Source organism: Ranitomeya variabilis, chromosome 6 (assembly GCF_051348905.1).
Source record: "Ranitomeya variabilis isolate aRanVar5 chromosome 6, aRanVar5.hap1, whole genome shotgun sequence".
NCBI lineage: Eukaryota > Metazoa > Chordata > Amphibia > Anura > Dendrobatidae > Ranitomeya > Ranitomeya variabilis.
Genome location: NC_135237.1, coordinates 222,370,784 through 222,386,128, shown reverse-complemented (window position 1 = coordinate 222,386,128; position 15,345 = coordinate 222,370,784). Strand labels below are relative to the sequence as shown.

General features: G+C 45.6%; 2 protein-coding genes across 4 annotated transcripts in view; both read right to left on the bottom strand.

The window, feature by feature from the left end:
* Nucleotides 1-15,345, bottom strand: part of TEX10 (testis expressed 10) — a 1,074,503-nt gene that overhangs the window by 862,032 nt on the left and 197,126 nt on the right. The gene's annotated exons all lie outside the window — the stretch shown is intronic.
* LOC143782239 (uncharacterized) lies at nt 112-4,023 on the bottom strand. Its single transcript, XM_077269473.1, has 2 exons — nt 760-4,023; nt 112-387 (listed from the first exon to the last, which is right to left on the bottom strand). Coding segments are annotated over exons 1-2 (1,596 nt in total). The 5' UTR covers nt 2,354-4,023; the 3' UTR covers nt 112-385.

Here is a 15,345-nt window from a genome sequence, read left to right as displayed (position 1 = left end):
GCTGTCTCCTGTCGCTTTGAATTAAAGCAGCAGTACCTGTCTTGTCTGCGGTCATAGCGAAATCACTCCACAACCTGGTCATAAAACCCCTCTGTCCAACGCCACTTCGGATTTGTGCACCTCTAACACCTCTGCCATGTTGCCCCCTACAGCTCGTGTGAGAACCATCACCGCCGCTGTGTGCTGGGAATGCCTGAACCAAACGGTCTACAAGAGTTGCTTGTTTGGTAGCCAATATTTGCTCAAGGTTCTCATGTGGCATGATAAGCCGGATTACTAACCGGTAATGCTCTTTTAATGAGTCCACGACAGCACCCCACATGAGAGAGAGGGATCCGCCCCATAGGAACAGGAAACCTACAGAATAAAAGGAGGCGGTCCCCTCTCCTCCTCAGTTTAGTTTACAGAGTACAAAAAGGGATCCGCAAAAGCTTTAGTATTAATTCTTATTCAGCAAAATATCTTAAACTCTATACAACCATTATTTGTGAATTTAAAAGGAAGAGCTGTGCATAACTTAGGGAGGGTAGTAAATGGGTGCTGTCGTGGACTCATTAAAAGAGCATTACCGGTGAGTAATCCGGCTTTTTACCCTTCGCCACGACAGCACCCCACATGAGAGATTTTCAGAGATTCATTATTTGGGTGGGATTAATGTATTAAGAACAGCTCTACCAAAGGTCAGATCAGAAGATGTAGATAGATCAAGTCTATAATGGTTGTAAAAGGTAGAAGGTGTAGACCAAGTTGCGGCCTTACATATTAAATGGATCGGTACATCCGCTTGTTCCGCCCAGGAGGAAGCCATGGCTCGTGTTGAGTGCGCTTTAATACCCACTGGAGGAATCTCGCCTTTTGACGTATAGGCCAAGCAGATAGCATCTCTGATCCATCGAGATATGGTAGCTCTCGTGACCCCATGTCCTTTCTTGTGGCCCTGAAAGGAGATAAACAGAGCCCTACTCCCCCTCCATGTCTGACACCTTTCTATATAGGTCAGGATGGCTCTTCTGACATCTAAGGTGTGGAATTTATGCTGTTCTGGAGTTACAGGTGAATCAAAAAAGGAAGGGAGAAATATCTCTTGGGACCTGTGGTAGGTGGACGCTACCTTAGGGAGGTATGAGGGGTCTGGTTTTAGGACTATCCGATCATGGAATATCAGTAAGTAGGGTGGGTCTACTGATAGGGCCTGGATGTCGCTAACCCGTCTAGCTGAGGTTAGGGCTACCAAGAGGGCTACTTTATATGTCAGGACTTTTAAAGGTATTGAATCTAGTGGCTCAAATGGGGAGCTGGTTAAGGCCTCTAGCACTAGATTTAAATCCCACGGAGGTAGACGGGGGATATGAACCGGTTTACTACGTTCACAAGATTTTATGAATCTGGAGATCCACCTATTAGCTGCTATATTGCATCCATATAGGGCTCCTAATGCCGAGACCTGAACTCTTAAGGTATTTACAGATAACCCCAACTCTCGGCCTTTTTGCAAGAACTCTAGAATAGGTGTGACTGGAACTTGCTTAGTGAACGGTACCATGTAAAAGTCTAAGAATTTATTCCATACCCTACTATATATCAGGGTGGTAGATCTTTTCCTGCTCAATAAGAGGGTGTTTACTAGTTCTGCTGAGAACCCTCTTGATCTTAGTAGTTGCCTCTCAAATTCCACGCCGTCAAGTGAAGACCTTTCACTTGCGGGTGGAAAAAGGGGCCTTGGGACAGCAGTTTCTTGTCTGATGGGAGAATCCATGGATCGCATAGGCACATGGTCTGGAGACAAGAGAACCATGGTCTTTTCGGCCAGAATGGTGCAATGAGGATCACTCTTGCTTGTTCCCTCCTGATTTTTCTGATCACTAGTGGAATCAGAGACATCGGAGGAAAGGCGTATGCCAGCTGGAACCTCCAAGGATGGTGGAGAGAGTCCAACATATCTGGGTGATCCATGGCGTTCAGGGAAGCGAACCTTCTTACTTGCCGGTTGTCTCTTGTGGCAAATAGGTCGATTTGTGGTATCCCCCATGATTCTGTTATCATACTGAATATGGATCTGTTTAAGGTCCATTCCCCTTGACGTAACTCGTTTCGGCTGAGGTAGTCTGCCCTGATGTTCTCTACACCTCTGATGTGCAGGGCTGTTAGGGATGTTAGATGAGTCTCTGCCAGCTGGAAGATGTCTGCAGCTATGGTCATTAGACTTCCTGACCTTGTACCACCCTGACGGTTCACATATGCCACTGTGGTGGAATTGTCCGAGTAAATTCTTACATTTGCTCCTTGAATCTGCGGAAGAAAGTGATTTAAGGCATATTCTACCGCTTTTAACTCCTTCCAATTGGAGGAACATGACAATTCTGCCTGGTCCCAAGTATCTTGGGCCAGACTGTCTTTCATGTGTGCTCCCCACCCAATAGGGCTGGCGTCGGTGGTAATTATTTTAGACGGGTCTATTATCCATGGCACACCCTCTGAGAGGTGGTCCATGTCTAGCCACCAGGATAGTGATTCTAAGACATCTTTGGAAAGAGTTATTCTGCTTTCTAGATGTCCGTCTTTTCCCTGAGCTGACAATACCTCATACTGTAATTGACGAGTATGAAATTGTGCCCATGGTACAGCAGGGATACATGATGATAATGACCCCAGCAAAGACATGCCCTTCCTTAGTGTCATGTAGGGGTTGCGTATTGCGTCTGATACCCTTGATTGTATAGTCAGTTTCTTTGCCTGGGGGAGGAAGCATCTCTGACTTACGGAGTCTAGCTGGATTCCTAGAAATGTCTGGACGGTTTCTGGATTCAGCCGGGATTTTTCGAAGTTGACGATCCAACCTAACTCCTGTAGGGACGAGATCGTATTAGATAGACGGGTTTTACACTGGAGCATAGAGTTTCCCACCACTAGAAAGTCATCTAGGTAGGGTATTATCAAGGTATCTCGTTGACGTAGATGAGCCATCACTTCTAATATCACCTTAGTGAAGATGCGGGGAGCCATAGAAAGCCCAAATGGCATTGCAACATACTGAAAGTGACGAACCTGTCCTTCCAGGATGACTGCTACCCTTAGATACTTTTGATGTTCGGCATGTATGGGAAGATGATAATAGGCATCCTTTAAGTCTATTCAGGCCATGACACACCTAGGAAACAAGAGTTTTATGGTTGAACTAATGGATTCCATTTTGAAGGTATGATTACGCAGGAAGGCGTTTAATCTCTTGAGGTTTATGATGGTTCTAAATGAACCATCAGGCTTATTGATCAAGAATAAAGGGGAATAGAACCCCTTCCCTTCTTGATCCTGGGGAACTTCTATCAGGACTTTTTTAGACAGAAGAGATAGGATCTCTGATTCCAGAGCCCTTTGTTGGTCTTGACCTTTTGGAGATGTTACTATAAAGGAATCCCAAGGGATTCGGTCAAAATCCAATTTTAGGCCGTATTGTACAATGTCCAGAATCCACTGGCTGGATGTTATTTGTTCCCATCTGGGGAGGAAGAATTTTAATCTGCCGCCTACCTCCTGGTTAGCGGTATTTGCGTTTCGGGTTATGGGACCCGCTAAAAAAGGCACCTTTTTGCTTCGGGTCCTTCGACTCCCATCGCTCCCTTTGTTCGAACGGCTTGTTCCTGGTAAAGGGACGTCTTTTGAAGGCTCTCCTGTAGGATGGAAGATACTGGTTAGGGAAGCCTTTTTTCCTTTCTCCTGCTTTACTCAGGAGCTCATCCAGCGCTTTTCCGAAAAGAAACTCACCCTGGCAGGGTATCGCACAAAGTTTTGCTTTGGCCTGTGCGTCCCCTTTCCAGTTCTTTAGCCAGAGTGCTCGCCGGGCTGTGTTCACTAGGCCGGCTGACCTGGCTGCTAGGCGTAGCGAATCCACAGAGGCATCAGCCAGGAATGCTACTTCTTCTTTGATTAGAGGGAATTTCGGCAGGATTGACTCTCTCGAAGTTCTACCTCTAATCTGTTCCTCCAGTTGCTCCATCCACACTAGTAGTGACCTCGCAGTGCAGGTGCTAGATATGGCGGGCCTGAACGCCCCCGTGTGGCTTCCCACGACCTTTTTAGTAAAGCTTCCGCTTTACGGTCCAGCGGGTCTGTCAGGACTCCTGAATCCTCCACCGGTAAGACCGACTGTTTGGTTGTGGAGGCTACAGCGGCATCCACCTTCGGCACCTTTGACCAGGTATTTAGCTCCTCGTCGCTGAAGGGATAGCGTCTTTTAGAGGATGATGGTAGAAAACCTCTATTTTGCTTATCCCACTCTTTTTTTACTATTTCTTTAATAGTTTTTATGACGGGGAAGGACCTACGTTTCCTCTGTCCTAACCCCGCGAACATGATGTCCTGAGCCGATTTACTTTCTTTCTCATCTGAGCACCCCATCGTGCTTCTGACAGATTTTATTAAATTGTCCACACTGCTGTTGGGAAGACAAAGTCCCCCTTCAGTCTCGGATGAGCTCGGCTGGGATTCCGCTTCGCCTGAGGATATACATACGTCCTCTGACTGTGAACTGACCGGAGATTTGGACCTACTAAGCTGACGGGTACTGGTGGTACTAGTCTGCGCCAACCCCTGCATTTCTTCCCGGATCATAGCTCTGACATCTGATGGAGTCATTATGTTTTCCTGCCGTAAGGTTTGCATGATACACTCCGAACACAGTTTTTTAACATAATCATCCGGGAGGGGCTGCGTACATAAAGCACATTCCTTGTGCTTGGATTTGTGTGTCCTTTTCTTAGTCTAGGAAAGATACAGGAGGAACATATATCAGCATATAGGAAGAGACTCTTTCAAAAACTCACCCAGTGAAGCTGACAGGTACCGATTCTGGAGGCGGATTTCGTTTGGTGGTAGAACCCTTCTCTGGAGGTCGACCACCACTCTTTGTGCTGCTCCTAGCGCTTCTCTCCTTGCTAGGAGAACGCTGTTGCACTGCGGGCAAGTGCGCATCGTCGGCCGGTGAAGCCATCTTACACACACCGGCCCGACGCTAGCGCTGCATTTTTAAATCTGCCGCCCATTCTCCTGCCTCCCCGGACCAACCCGGAAGTGCTCCAGCGACTTCCGGGTTAGACGCGCCACTCTCACTCACCATGCGGCGGCTAGGGATATTAAGCCGGCTGCAGCAGCGCGCGCGTCCTCACGGTGCCGGGCGGACCCACGGTGACCGGACCGTGGATGCTTGGCCAGACGAGGGGGGAGGCTGCAAGCAGGGGCTTCCTCGCCGCTGCTTCTGGAACCGCAGCCCCTGCCGTTCCCTCAGATACCGACGCAGGCGGGTGCATGGCCCAGGGATCCTCTTCATCTGTAGGCAAGCCGGGTCCCTGTAGGAACAGGAAACCTAAACTGAGGAGGAGAGGGGACCGCCTCCTTTTATTCTGTAGGTTTCCTGTTCCTATGGGGCGGATCCCTCTCTCTCATGTGGGGTGCTGTCGTGGCGAAGGGTAAAATTTTGTAATTTTCCTTTATATCGTGGATCCAGGAGGCAGGCCAACCAGTAATCGTCATGGGTCATCATTTTGATAATGTGGGGGTCCCTTTTTAGGATACGCAAGGCATACTCAGCCATGTGGGCCAATGTTCCAGGTGTCATTTCACTGCTTGTGCTGGGTTGAGGAGCACTGTCTTGCAAATCAACATCACTTGTCTCCCGCAAAAACCCTGTACCTGACCTTGCAACGCCACCAGTTTCTATTGCCCCCTGAGAAGCATCCTCCCATAAATGTTCAGCCCCATCATCATCCTCCTCCTCCTCTTCGTCCACCACCTCGTCCAGCAGAGTTCCCTGAGCAGACAATGGCTGACTGTCATCAAGGCTTCCCTCCTCCTCGGCTGCTGACGCCTGCTCCTTAATGTGCGTCAAACTTTGCATCAGCAGACGCATTAATGGGATGCTCATGCTTATGATGGTGTCGTCTACACTTAGCAGCCGTGTGCATTCCTCAAAACACTGAAGGACTTGACAGAGGTCTTGTAGCTTCGACCACTGCACACCTGACAATTCCATGTCTGCCATCCAACTGCCTGCCCGTGTATGTGTATCCTCCCACAAATACATTACAGCACGCCTCTGAAGAATGTGCAGTGTGGAGTTCCACCTTGTTGCAACGTCGATTATTAGGCAGTGCTGGGGAAGATTCAGCGATTGCTCATTGTTCAGCATACGGCTGGAGTGTACGGGCGACCGGCGGATGTGCGAGCAAAGTCTTCGCACCTTCAGGAGCAGGGCTGGTATCCCCGGATAATTTTTCAGGAAGCACTGCACCACAGGTTCAAGGTGTGAGCCAGGCAAGGTTTGTGTTTCAGTTCTGAAAGGGCTATGGCAGCTTTAAAATTCCTTCCGTTATCACTGACTACCTTGCCTGCCTCAAGATGTACACTGCACAGCTATGACTCAGTTTCTTGCTGCATGAACGCGGCCAGAACTTCCGCGGTGTGTCTGTTGTCGCTCAAACACTTCATTTCCAACACGGCCTGTTGACGCTTACCACTAGCAGTTCCATAATGGGACACCTCGTGTGCAACACTGGCAGTTGCAGATGGAGAGGTCGTGCAACTGCGCTCTGTGGACGAGCTTTCACTTCTGCTTAAGGAGGAGGAGGAGGAGGGGTGGCGAACGCCTACAGCCAACTGTTTCCTAGACCGTGGGCTAGGCAGAACTGTTCCACTATGGCTGTCCCCTGTGGACCCTGCATCCACCACATTAACCCAGTGTGCCATGATGGACACGTAACGTCCCTGGCCATGCCTACTGGTCCATGCATCTGTTTTGAGGTGCACCTTTCCACTGACTGATTGCCTCAGTGCATGGACAATGCGGTCTCTGACATGCTGGTGGAGGGCTGGGATGGCTTTTCTCGCAAAGAAGTGTCTTCTGGGTAGGTCATAGCGTGGTACTGCGTAGGCCATCAGAGCTTTGAAAGCTTCGCTTATAACCAACCGGTAGGGCATCATCTCTAACGAGATTAGTCAAGCAGTGTGGGCGTTCAAACCCTGTGTACGCGGATGAGAGGGTGAGTACTTTCTTTTCCTAACGAGAGTCTCTTGTAGGGTGAGCTGGACTGGAGAGGTGCATATGGTGGAAACTAGTGGTGGTGAACATGGCGGATTGAGAGAGGGTTAGTGATGGTATTCTCGATGTTGACCTACATACAGTGTTTCCTAACAAAAATCTTGTGATTTCCAGACTGCTTTGGCCTTGCGACGATACCTTCATATTTGCTGCTGGTGGTGTCCTAACCAGTGGGCTTACAGTGAGGGAAGCCATGTAGCGTTGCTGACTACCTTCATTCTGAGCAGGTGCATCAACGGTACGGGACGTTTGGTAGTTAGTCCAGGCTGGCAAGTAAATGCTGGTTAAATGTCTACGCATGCACGTTGTATTTAAATTTTGGGGATTCTTCCCTCTGCTAAAGGTCTTTGAGCATTTCTTACAGGTAACTTTGCACTGATCATTTGGTTCTTGGTTAAAAAATTGCCACACTCCACTATTCCTACTATGGAATACCTTTTCAGGCATTGCACGCTGTGCTACTTTCACCGGATGGCCACACTGTCCTAAAACTGTTTTTTTTTGTTGATAAACGTTTTTGGCTTGAGACGGGCCTGCCAGATGAAAGCTGTTGCGATGTAGATGGCTGCTGCGGATCATCCTCCTCCACTTCTGAGCTACTGTCAGCGGCACCCTCTTCCCCCAATGGCTGCTAATCTGGGTCAACAACTGGGTCATCTATCACCTCCTCTTCAATGTCATGTGCACCTTCCTCTGTGTCACCGTGTAAGGTGCTATAGCGTTCGGGACGGGGCACAATAGTCTCATCAGGGTCAGATTCTGGCTCAGTACACTGCGAGGGCAATGTAGTTATCTGAGTCAATGGAACAGCATAATCTAGCTGTGGCTGTGCATCAGTGCACTCCATGTCCGATTCATCTTGTAATGGGCTGTTAATTTCCCTTTCTAACCCAGGCACGGTATGTGTAAAGAGCTCCATGGAGCAACCTGTTGTGGCGCCTGACGTATCCTTCACTGTTGGTTTGGGTGAAGGACACTCCTGCCCGGGAGCCCCCAGTGACGACTCGCTGCTTTTAAATTTGGAACTTTCGGAAGAGGAGGCAAAAGAGCTAGAGGCTGAGTCAGCAAGGAAAGCCAAAACTTGTTCCTGCTGCTCCGGCTTTAAAAGCGGTTTTCCTACTCCCAGATAAGGGAGCCTTCGAGGCCTTGTGTAGCCAGACGATGACGCTGGCTCAACACCTCCAGCCTTAGCTGCTATTTTGCTTTTCCCACTACCACCAGATGTTCCACCATCACCACCATCATTACCAGCTGGCAACGACCGCCCACGGCCTCTTCCACCACACTTCCTCATTTTTGGGAAAATTTAACCAAAATAACAACCGTTATATGCTAATGTAAAACAAGGTAGAAGGTGTATCTAAAATTGTTGAGAATTTAAATCTCCTTTTTTTTTTTTTTTTTTTTTTGGGGGGGGGGGGGATGAGAGACTGCAGCAAAAAACAGGCCCTGGGTATTACACTACACAATGTAAGTGGCAGAACGTGGCTGGCAGATATAAGAAACAGAACTGACGTAGATCCACTTAGTGGCAATTAAAATCTCCCTTTTTTTGGGGGGGGAGACTGCAGCAAAAAACAAGCCCTGGGTATTACACTATACAATGTAAGTGGCAGAACGTGGCTGGAAGATATATAAAAAAAAAAAATACAAGGACTGTAGTACAATTTCAATCTCCCTACAATGATCTCAGGACAAGTATGGCAGCCAGCAATAAAAAGGACTGTTGCACACAAAAGTGTGGACAAATAAACAAGATAACTGTGCAGAAAGGAGCAACAGGATTTTTGCTTTTAAAAAAGCAGTTGGTTTGCACAGGGGCGTACAAACAGCAATGCAGCTATCAGGGAGCCTTATAAGGCAGCCTAATAAGCTACAGAGCTGATGCACAAAAATCTAGCCTCCACTGTCCCTGCAAAAAAAAGGTGGTGTTAGACAGTGGAAATCGCTACAGCACAAGCGGTTTGGGGGTTAATCTTCCCTCCCTAACGATATCCCTGCTTCTGATGAAGCTGCAGCAACCTCTCCCTATGCTGAGATCAGCAGAAGTAAGATGGCGGTCAGCGTGCACGCCCCTATAGCATTCTATAATGCTGTAGATAAGCCCCCGATGTAACCTGAAATATAAGAAAAAAAGTTAGATTACACTCACCCAGGGGCGGTCTGGGTCCGATGGGTGTCACAGGTCCGGGTGTGGCGCCTCCAATCTTCATGAGATGACATCCTCATCCTTGCTTCTGTCGCGGTCCCTGCACAGACGCACTGATTTGCCCTGTTGAGGGCAGCGTAAAGAACTTCAGTGCGCAGGCCCTCTCTGACCTTTCCCGGCGCCTACGCACTGCAGTACTTTGCTCTGCCCTCAACAGGGCAGAGAATTATGCCTGTGCAGGAGCCGGAACACGAAGCAAGGAGGATGACATCATATGAAGATGGGAGGTGCCGGACCTGCGATGCCCATCGGACCCGAACCACACTGGAAAGCCCCTGGGTGAGTATAATCTAACTTGTTTGTCTTATCATTCAGGTTACATCGGGTGCTTATCTACAGCATTATAGTAAACTAGATGGTGGCCCGATTCTAACTCATCGGCAATTCTAGAATAGGTATGTAGTTTATTTATGCAGATTTAAGAATAATGCAATGAATACACAGGATTTTAAGTGTAAAATATATACATTATTAAATTTTATTGCTCATAGAACTTAATACAATTGAATGAAATTATTAAACAGATCATCAAAATATATAAACCATTACATGAATATCTAACTGTATTTAAATAAATCAGACAAAAGAAGTAAATCGACTCTAATATTTGTTAACAATATCAACCCAAAATATTTTTGTACACCACATTTCTTGTGAATACCTTTTCACTACCTACAAGCAACTTTCCTTGTAAAGGGGTAAGAAGAACTTGCACCTTGACGTTGGATCTCATTTTAACTCTTGAAAATGCAACGTAGAGTTTTCCATGACCAAAAACGGGCTCCGGTAGATATATGCCAACACGGTGTAGAGTTTGACCTTGTGACTTGTTTATTGTCATGGCAAAAGCTGGTTTTACTGGAAACTGTCGACACCGAAGCCTAAATGGAAGACCGATGTCCGAAGGACATAAATCAATGCGTGGAATGAACACTGTCTCCTTTTGCTGATCCGGTGATCACTCTTGCTTGAATGACGTGAGAATGTAGTCCAGTAACAATAAGGAGAGTTCCATTACATAAACCATTTGTTGTATTTAGATCCCGCAGCAACATTACGATTGTTCCAACTTTGAGTTGTAGTCTGTGGGATGGAAGTCCTGATGGCGTAAGACTATTTAAAAATTCAACTGCATAATGCTCTCGTTCATCTTCATTGTCTACATCCACTGAATCATGACTTTTGTACAACTTATACTCCCCAGGCATTCTATCCATCACACGGGAATTTAGCAGAGCCACGTCATCATTCTTGGGACAGAGAATTGCATGAGAAGAGGCCCTCTCAACACTGCATTGGTCGTTGACATCAATTTCAATGCATTGTCCAAAAACAATTTACGATGCAGTCAGTGCACATGTTTTCTGGTAATTCAATAATGTCTTCTCCAAGGTCGTATTCGTTGCTAAGTTCACCGTTACCAAGTTTAAGAAGCCAGTTGCTATACTCTGGGTCAGAAGATTGCATGTTAATTAGTTGGAGCTTATTAAACGGTTTCCAAAGTCAGCCATTTTTAAGCTGGACTCGATAACATCAGTTCTTGTTACATTTGGTATGACTGGAAGGCATTGCCTAAAATCTCTGCCAATGACAACAACTTTACCTCCAAACGGAATTTCATTTTTTTCAGCAACATTTGTAGTCATTACTTCACGCAGAAGTCTGTCACTTAAGCTTAAAGCATATGTGGGTGTCATGGTGCACTCGTCAAGAATGAAAAGATTTGTGTTGTTTAACTGTCTTCCTGCAAATGTGTCTTGTTTTATTCTGGAAACTGATATTTAGTTGACTGGAACTGGTATCCCAAAGAGTGAATGGATAGTGCGACCTCCTCTTAAAAGGTTTGCTGCAATACCTGTTGTAGCCGATGGCGATATGACTTTTCCCAACCTTCTAACGTGATGCATTAAAACTTCATAATGTTTTACCGCTCCCTCCTGGACCATTAATAAAGAAACATTTTGGCCTTGCATCTGCTTGGTTTTCTATAGCACTCACAATAGTGTCCTATGCAATCCGTTGTTGTTCATTTAAGGAGTTTCTCTTCTCTGTTGCCAACAATAATTCATAAACTTCGTCATACTCTGGAACTTGAATTGCAGGCTGTAGCAAATTAAAGTCTGAAAACGTTTTTCCATGCAGTAGTAAGACATTTTGGACATCTTGCATGGCATAAGATTCGCAATTTTGACAATTTCCACTCCTGTTGTGAAGACGTAAGCAGTAATCCTCGATTATATGTTCTTTGAAATTTGTCCAAAGTTGAGCTGGATTTGTAGGTGGTCCAAATACACAGATAAGACAAACAATTCACGAAGTTGCTTAGGCATATGTAGGGTGACTGCGTCTTCTAAAGTAAGTCTCCACACAGTATCATCCAATAGAAGTCCTAAAGCCAAAGCTGCAGCTTTAAATGTATCGTGCAATACTCCGTTAACTGTTTTCAAATAGTCATAACTTGTAGCTCCTCTGATATGCAGTAGTAACAGCTGAAGGCAATATCTCTCGATCCTTGTCACTAACAGTATACATGCATCCAATTATTCTGCTAACTCCTCGTTGTCTTGGATTCCAAGTTTTATTCCAAACGTAATGCTCTGGAATCTCTCGGTACAAATACTGCCTTGCACTTTTGTCACGTTGGTTCAGCAAAAACCATTCCATAAAAGGTTGATGTAGTGCTTAAAGTCTGAGACATCTTTGACTCCAGCATCTTCAAAGAAATAAAGCTGCTGTTGATTTGGTAAATGAATAGCTAAAGGTATAATGGCATGTGACTGTGAATGCATTGGAAACGCAAATAACCTCCATGCAGCTTCTAGGGCACTCACATATCTTGAGTCAACAAAAGTTGATGATTCATCGTGATTGACTGTTTTCTGTTGTATTTCGATGTTAGCTTTGTCATGCCCCTTGTAGATGTACTTGAAAAGATATTTTACACTTTTTATTGAAGCACAGATTTGTACGCTGATGTGATAGATGTAGCGTTTTGATATGTACGGGTTATAAGGGACTATCCATAAGTTAATAATAATATGTTGTTGCAGACAATGTTATCAATGTGTTGTCGCCGGTAGGATAGGTAGCCATCCAAGTCTTTAACAGTGTGCTGTTTCAACTCCTTTGGAAACCCTTTTGTACACTTTCCGTTTTCCAGGCATGGACCTTTTGGATTTGCTACACCGCATGGGCCATGAACCATATGAGAGACTACAATATTATACAGTTCAGGATACTTTTCTTGGTTAGGAATTTCAGCCCACACTCTGACGTGTACCATTGCTACGACTGTTCCAAAAAGCCCATTTTTGATGTCTTTAAAAAGGCTGCTGAGTTTCAGTCGAAATACACGTGCGACTAAGTGCGGCCTGTGTTCAACTTTTTGCCAGGGTTCTAGATTTTCGGTAATTTCCGGCCATTTAGGATTACAGGTCATTGTCATAAAAATGTCAGGTCTTTCATACTTTGTTACTATTTAGCCACTGCATCTTGATAACACTGTTGCATGTTGCGGGGGCTACCTTCAAACGACGACGGGAGAATTACTGTTTTTCCAATTGGAATTCCCTTTTGAATTAATTGTTTTTGCAAATGTTCTTGAACGCAACAGACTTCAACTTTAAGTTGTTTTTGGTTCATTCTTATGAAATTTAGACGATTAGCTTCAATTTTAACATATGCATCAACTAAGTACTGTTGTGTCCGTTTCCCACCGTTTAAAATAGGATTGAAGTAATTTCGGACAGACAGAAGAAAACTGTAGTACTACAGTTGTGTAATTCTTCTTGAAGTTCCTTGCTGGCTTAGGTTTTCATGCCACCCTTGATCACCTCTTGGAAAGAATAGCGGATACAGAAGCGCATCAAGGTTGCTATGCAAAATGCTAATTCGTTGTGTCTTAGGAACCAAAGGGTTGTTTTGGTCTGGCTTAACATGGACTAATATAGCTCTTTGAAAAGGAGGCTCTCCGTCATCGTTTTGAAAAACAACTGCGACCTCACACGTGGTTTGTTGTAAAGTCGGGGGTCCTGTTGACGTTCTTGTTTAATGGCCATGACAATAGAAGGCATTTCAGTACCATTTTGCATAGCCCTCTGTTTCTCCTCATCTTCAACGTCTTTTAGCATGCGATATGCGGCAGCAAATAGGCTTATTTTTTGTAAATGTAAGGCTATTTGGTTCATCAGTTCAGCATCACACTTTTCGTTTTCTTTCAAGTTCATCCTTTGTTCTGTAGCCTCATTTTTATCAATGATGTATAATTGTGCAAATTTTGGTGATTGTCCTATTTCTGGGTGAAGTGTTCCAGTGCGGTGGTAGATCTGACCGTGAATTTTAAAAGAATACGGTCCGAATCCAGGGGGCGGTGCAATGTTGGCACCAAATGAAGCAAATGCATGAGAACTGTTGATGCTTCTGATATTTTCCAGAAAATTTCTACTGTGTTGATGCATTCCTTTCATCAACTGCTCAAACAGATCTGAGTAGTGAGGTCTTGGTAGCATAACTTTTCCTTTTTGGCAGCATTGAGTAAACTGATTGTCAGATGGTTTTTCATCAATGAAATTCAGAGAGTCACATTTAGAGCAAACTGCATTCATATTCTCACAGTAGTGTTCAATAATTGTACTTTCATTGTCTGTTACGTAACGTGCAAGTTGTTGAATATTGTCCTGGCCTTGCCTTAAGGTACTGTCACACTAAGCGACGCTGCAGCGATAGCGACAACGATGCCGATCGCTGCAGCGTCGCTGTTTGATCGCTGGGGAGCTGTCTCACAGACCGCTCTCCAGCGACCAACGATGCCGAGGTCCCCGGGTAACCAGGGTAAACATCGGGTTGCTAAACGCAGGGCCGCGCTTAGTAATCCGATGTTTACCCTGGTTACCAGCGTAAAATGTAAAAAAAACAAACAGTACATACTCACATGCGTCCCCCGGCGTTCACTTCCTGCACTGACTGAGCGCCGGCAGTAGCAGGGCACAGCGGTGACGTCACCGCTGTGCCGTACTTTCACTTTCACTTTGCGGTGCTCAGTCAGTGTGGGAAGCGGACGCCGGGGGACGCATGTGAGTATGTACTGTTTGTTTTTTTTACATTTTACGCTGGTAACCAGGGTAAACATCGGGTTACTAAGCGCGGCCCTGCGCTTAGTAACCCGATGTTTACCCTGGTTACCAGTGTAAAATATCGCTGGTATCGTTGCTTTTGCTGTCAAACACAACGATACACGGCGATCGGACGACCAAATAAAGTTCTGAACTTTATTCAGCGACCAGCGACATCACAGCAGGATCCTGATCGCTGCTGCGTGTCAAACTAAACGATATCGCTAGCCAGGACGCTGCAACGTCACGGATCGCTAGCGATATCGTTTAGTGTGACGGTACCTTTAGCTGGTAGAGCATTCGTTTTTTTTTTTGTTTTTTTTTATTTGGTGATCATGTTGTTCCTGTCGTACGACAGTTTCTTGTGGTGTCTCCTGTTGGCAACGTTGTCTGTGAGATTTCGCATCCTGGGCTTGTCTGGCGGCAGTTTGTTGTGGTGTCTGCTGTTCCTGACGTTGTCTCTGTGAATCAGCTACTTGTACCCGTCGTGTGGCAGTTTGTTGTGGTGTCTCCTGTTGGCGACGTTGTCTCTGATATTCCGCATTCTGGGCTTGTCTAGCGGCAGTTTGTTTAAGTGCCTGTTGCTCTCGACATTGTTGTTGCCTTGCTGCTGCTTTTCAGTCATCCTCATTGACATATTTTCGCTTACAACCCATTCTAAGATAGAAAGTGTAAATAGTGATAGCGTACAGTAAAGAAGCATCTGTTCAGCACGCTGTGACTGACAGAACGTATTCATTAAACGTGACTGAACTACGTGGTACTGTGACTGACAGAAAATGTTCATTAAACGTGACTGAACTATATCACACTGACTGACCGAAAGCGTTCATTTAAGGGAAGGTGCCATAAAAAAAAAGGTTTCCAGCTATTGAAAAAATGTAAAGAATTAATGTTTACATTTTCTTAAATATTATAATTTGTTTATAATTTAG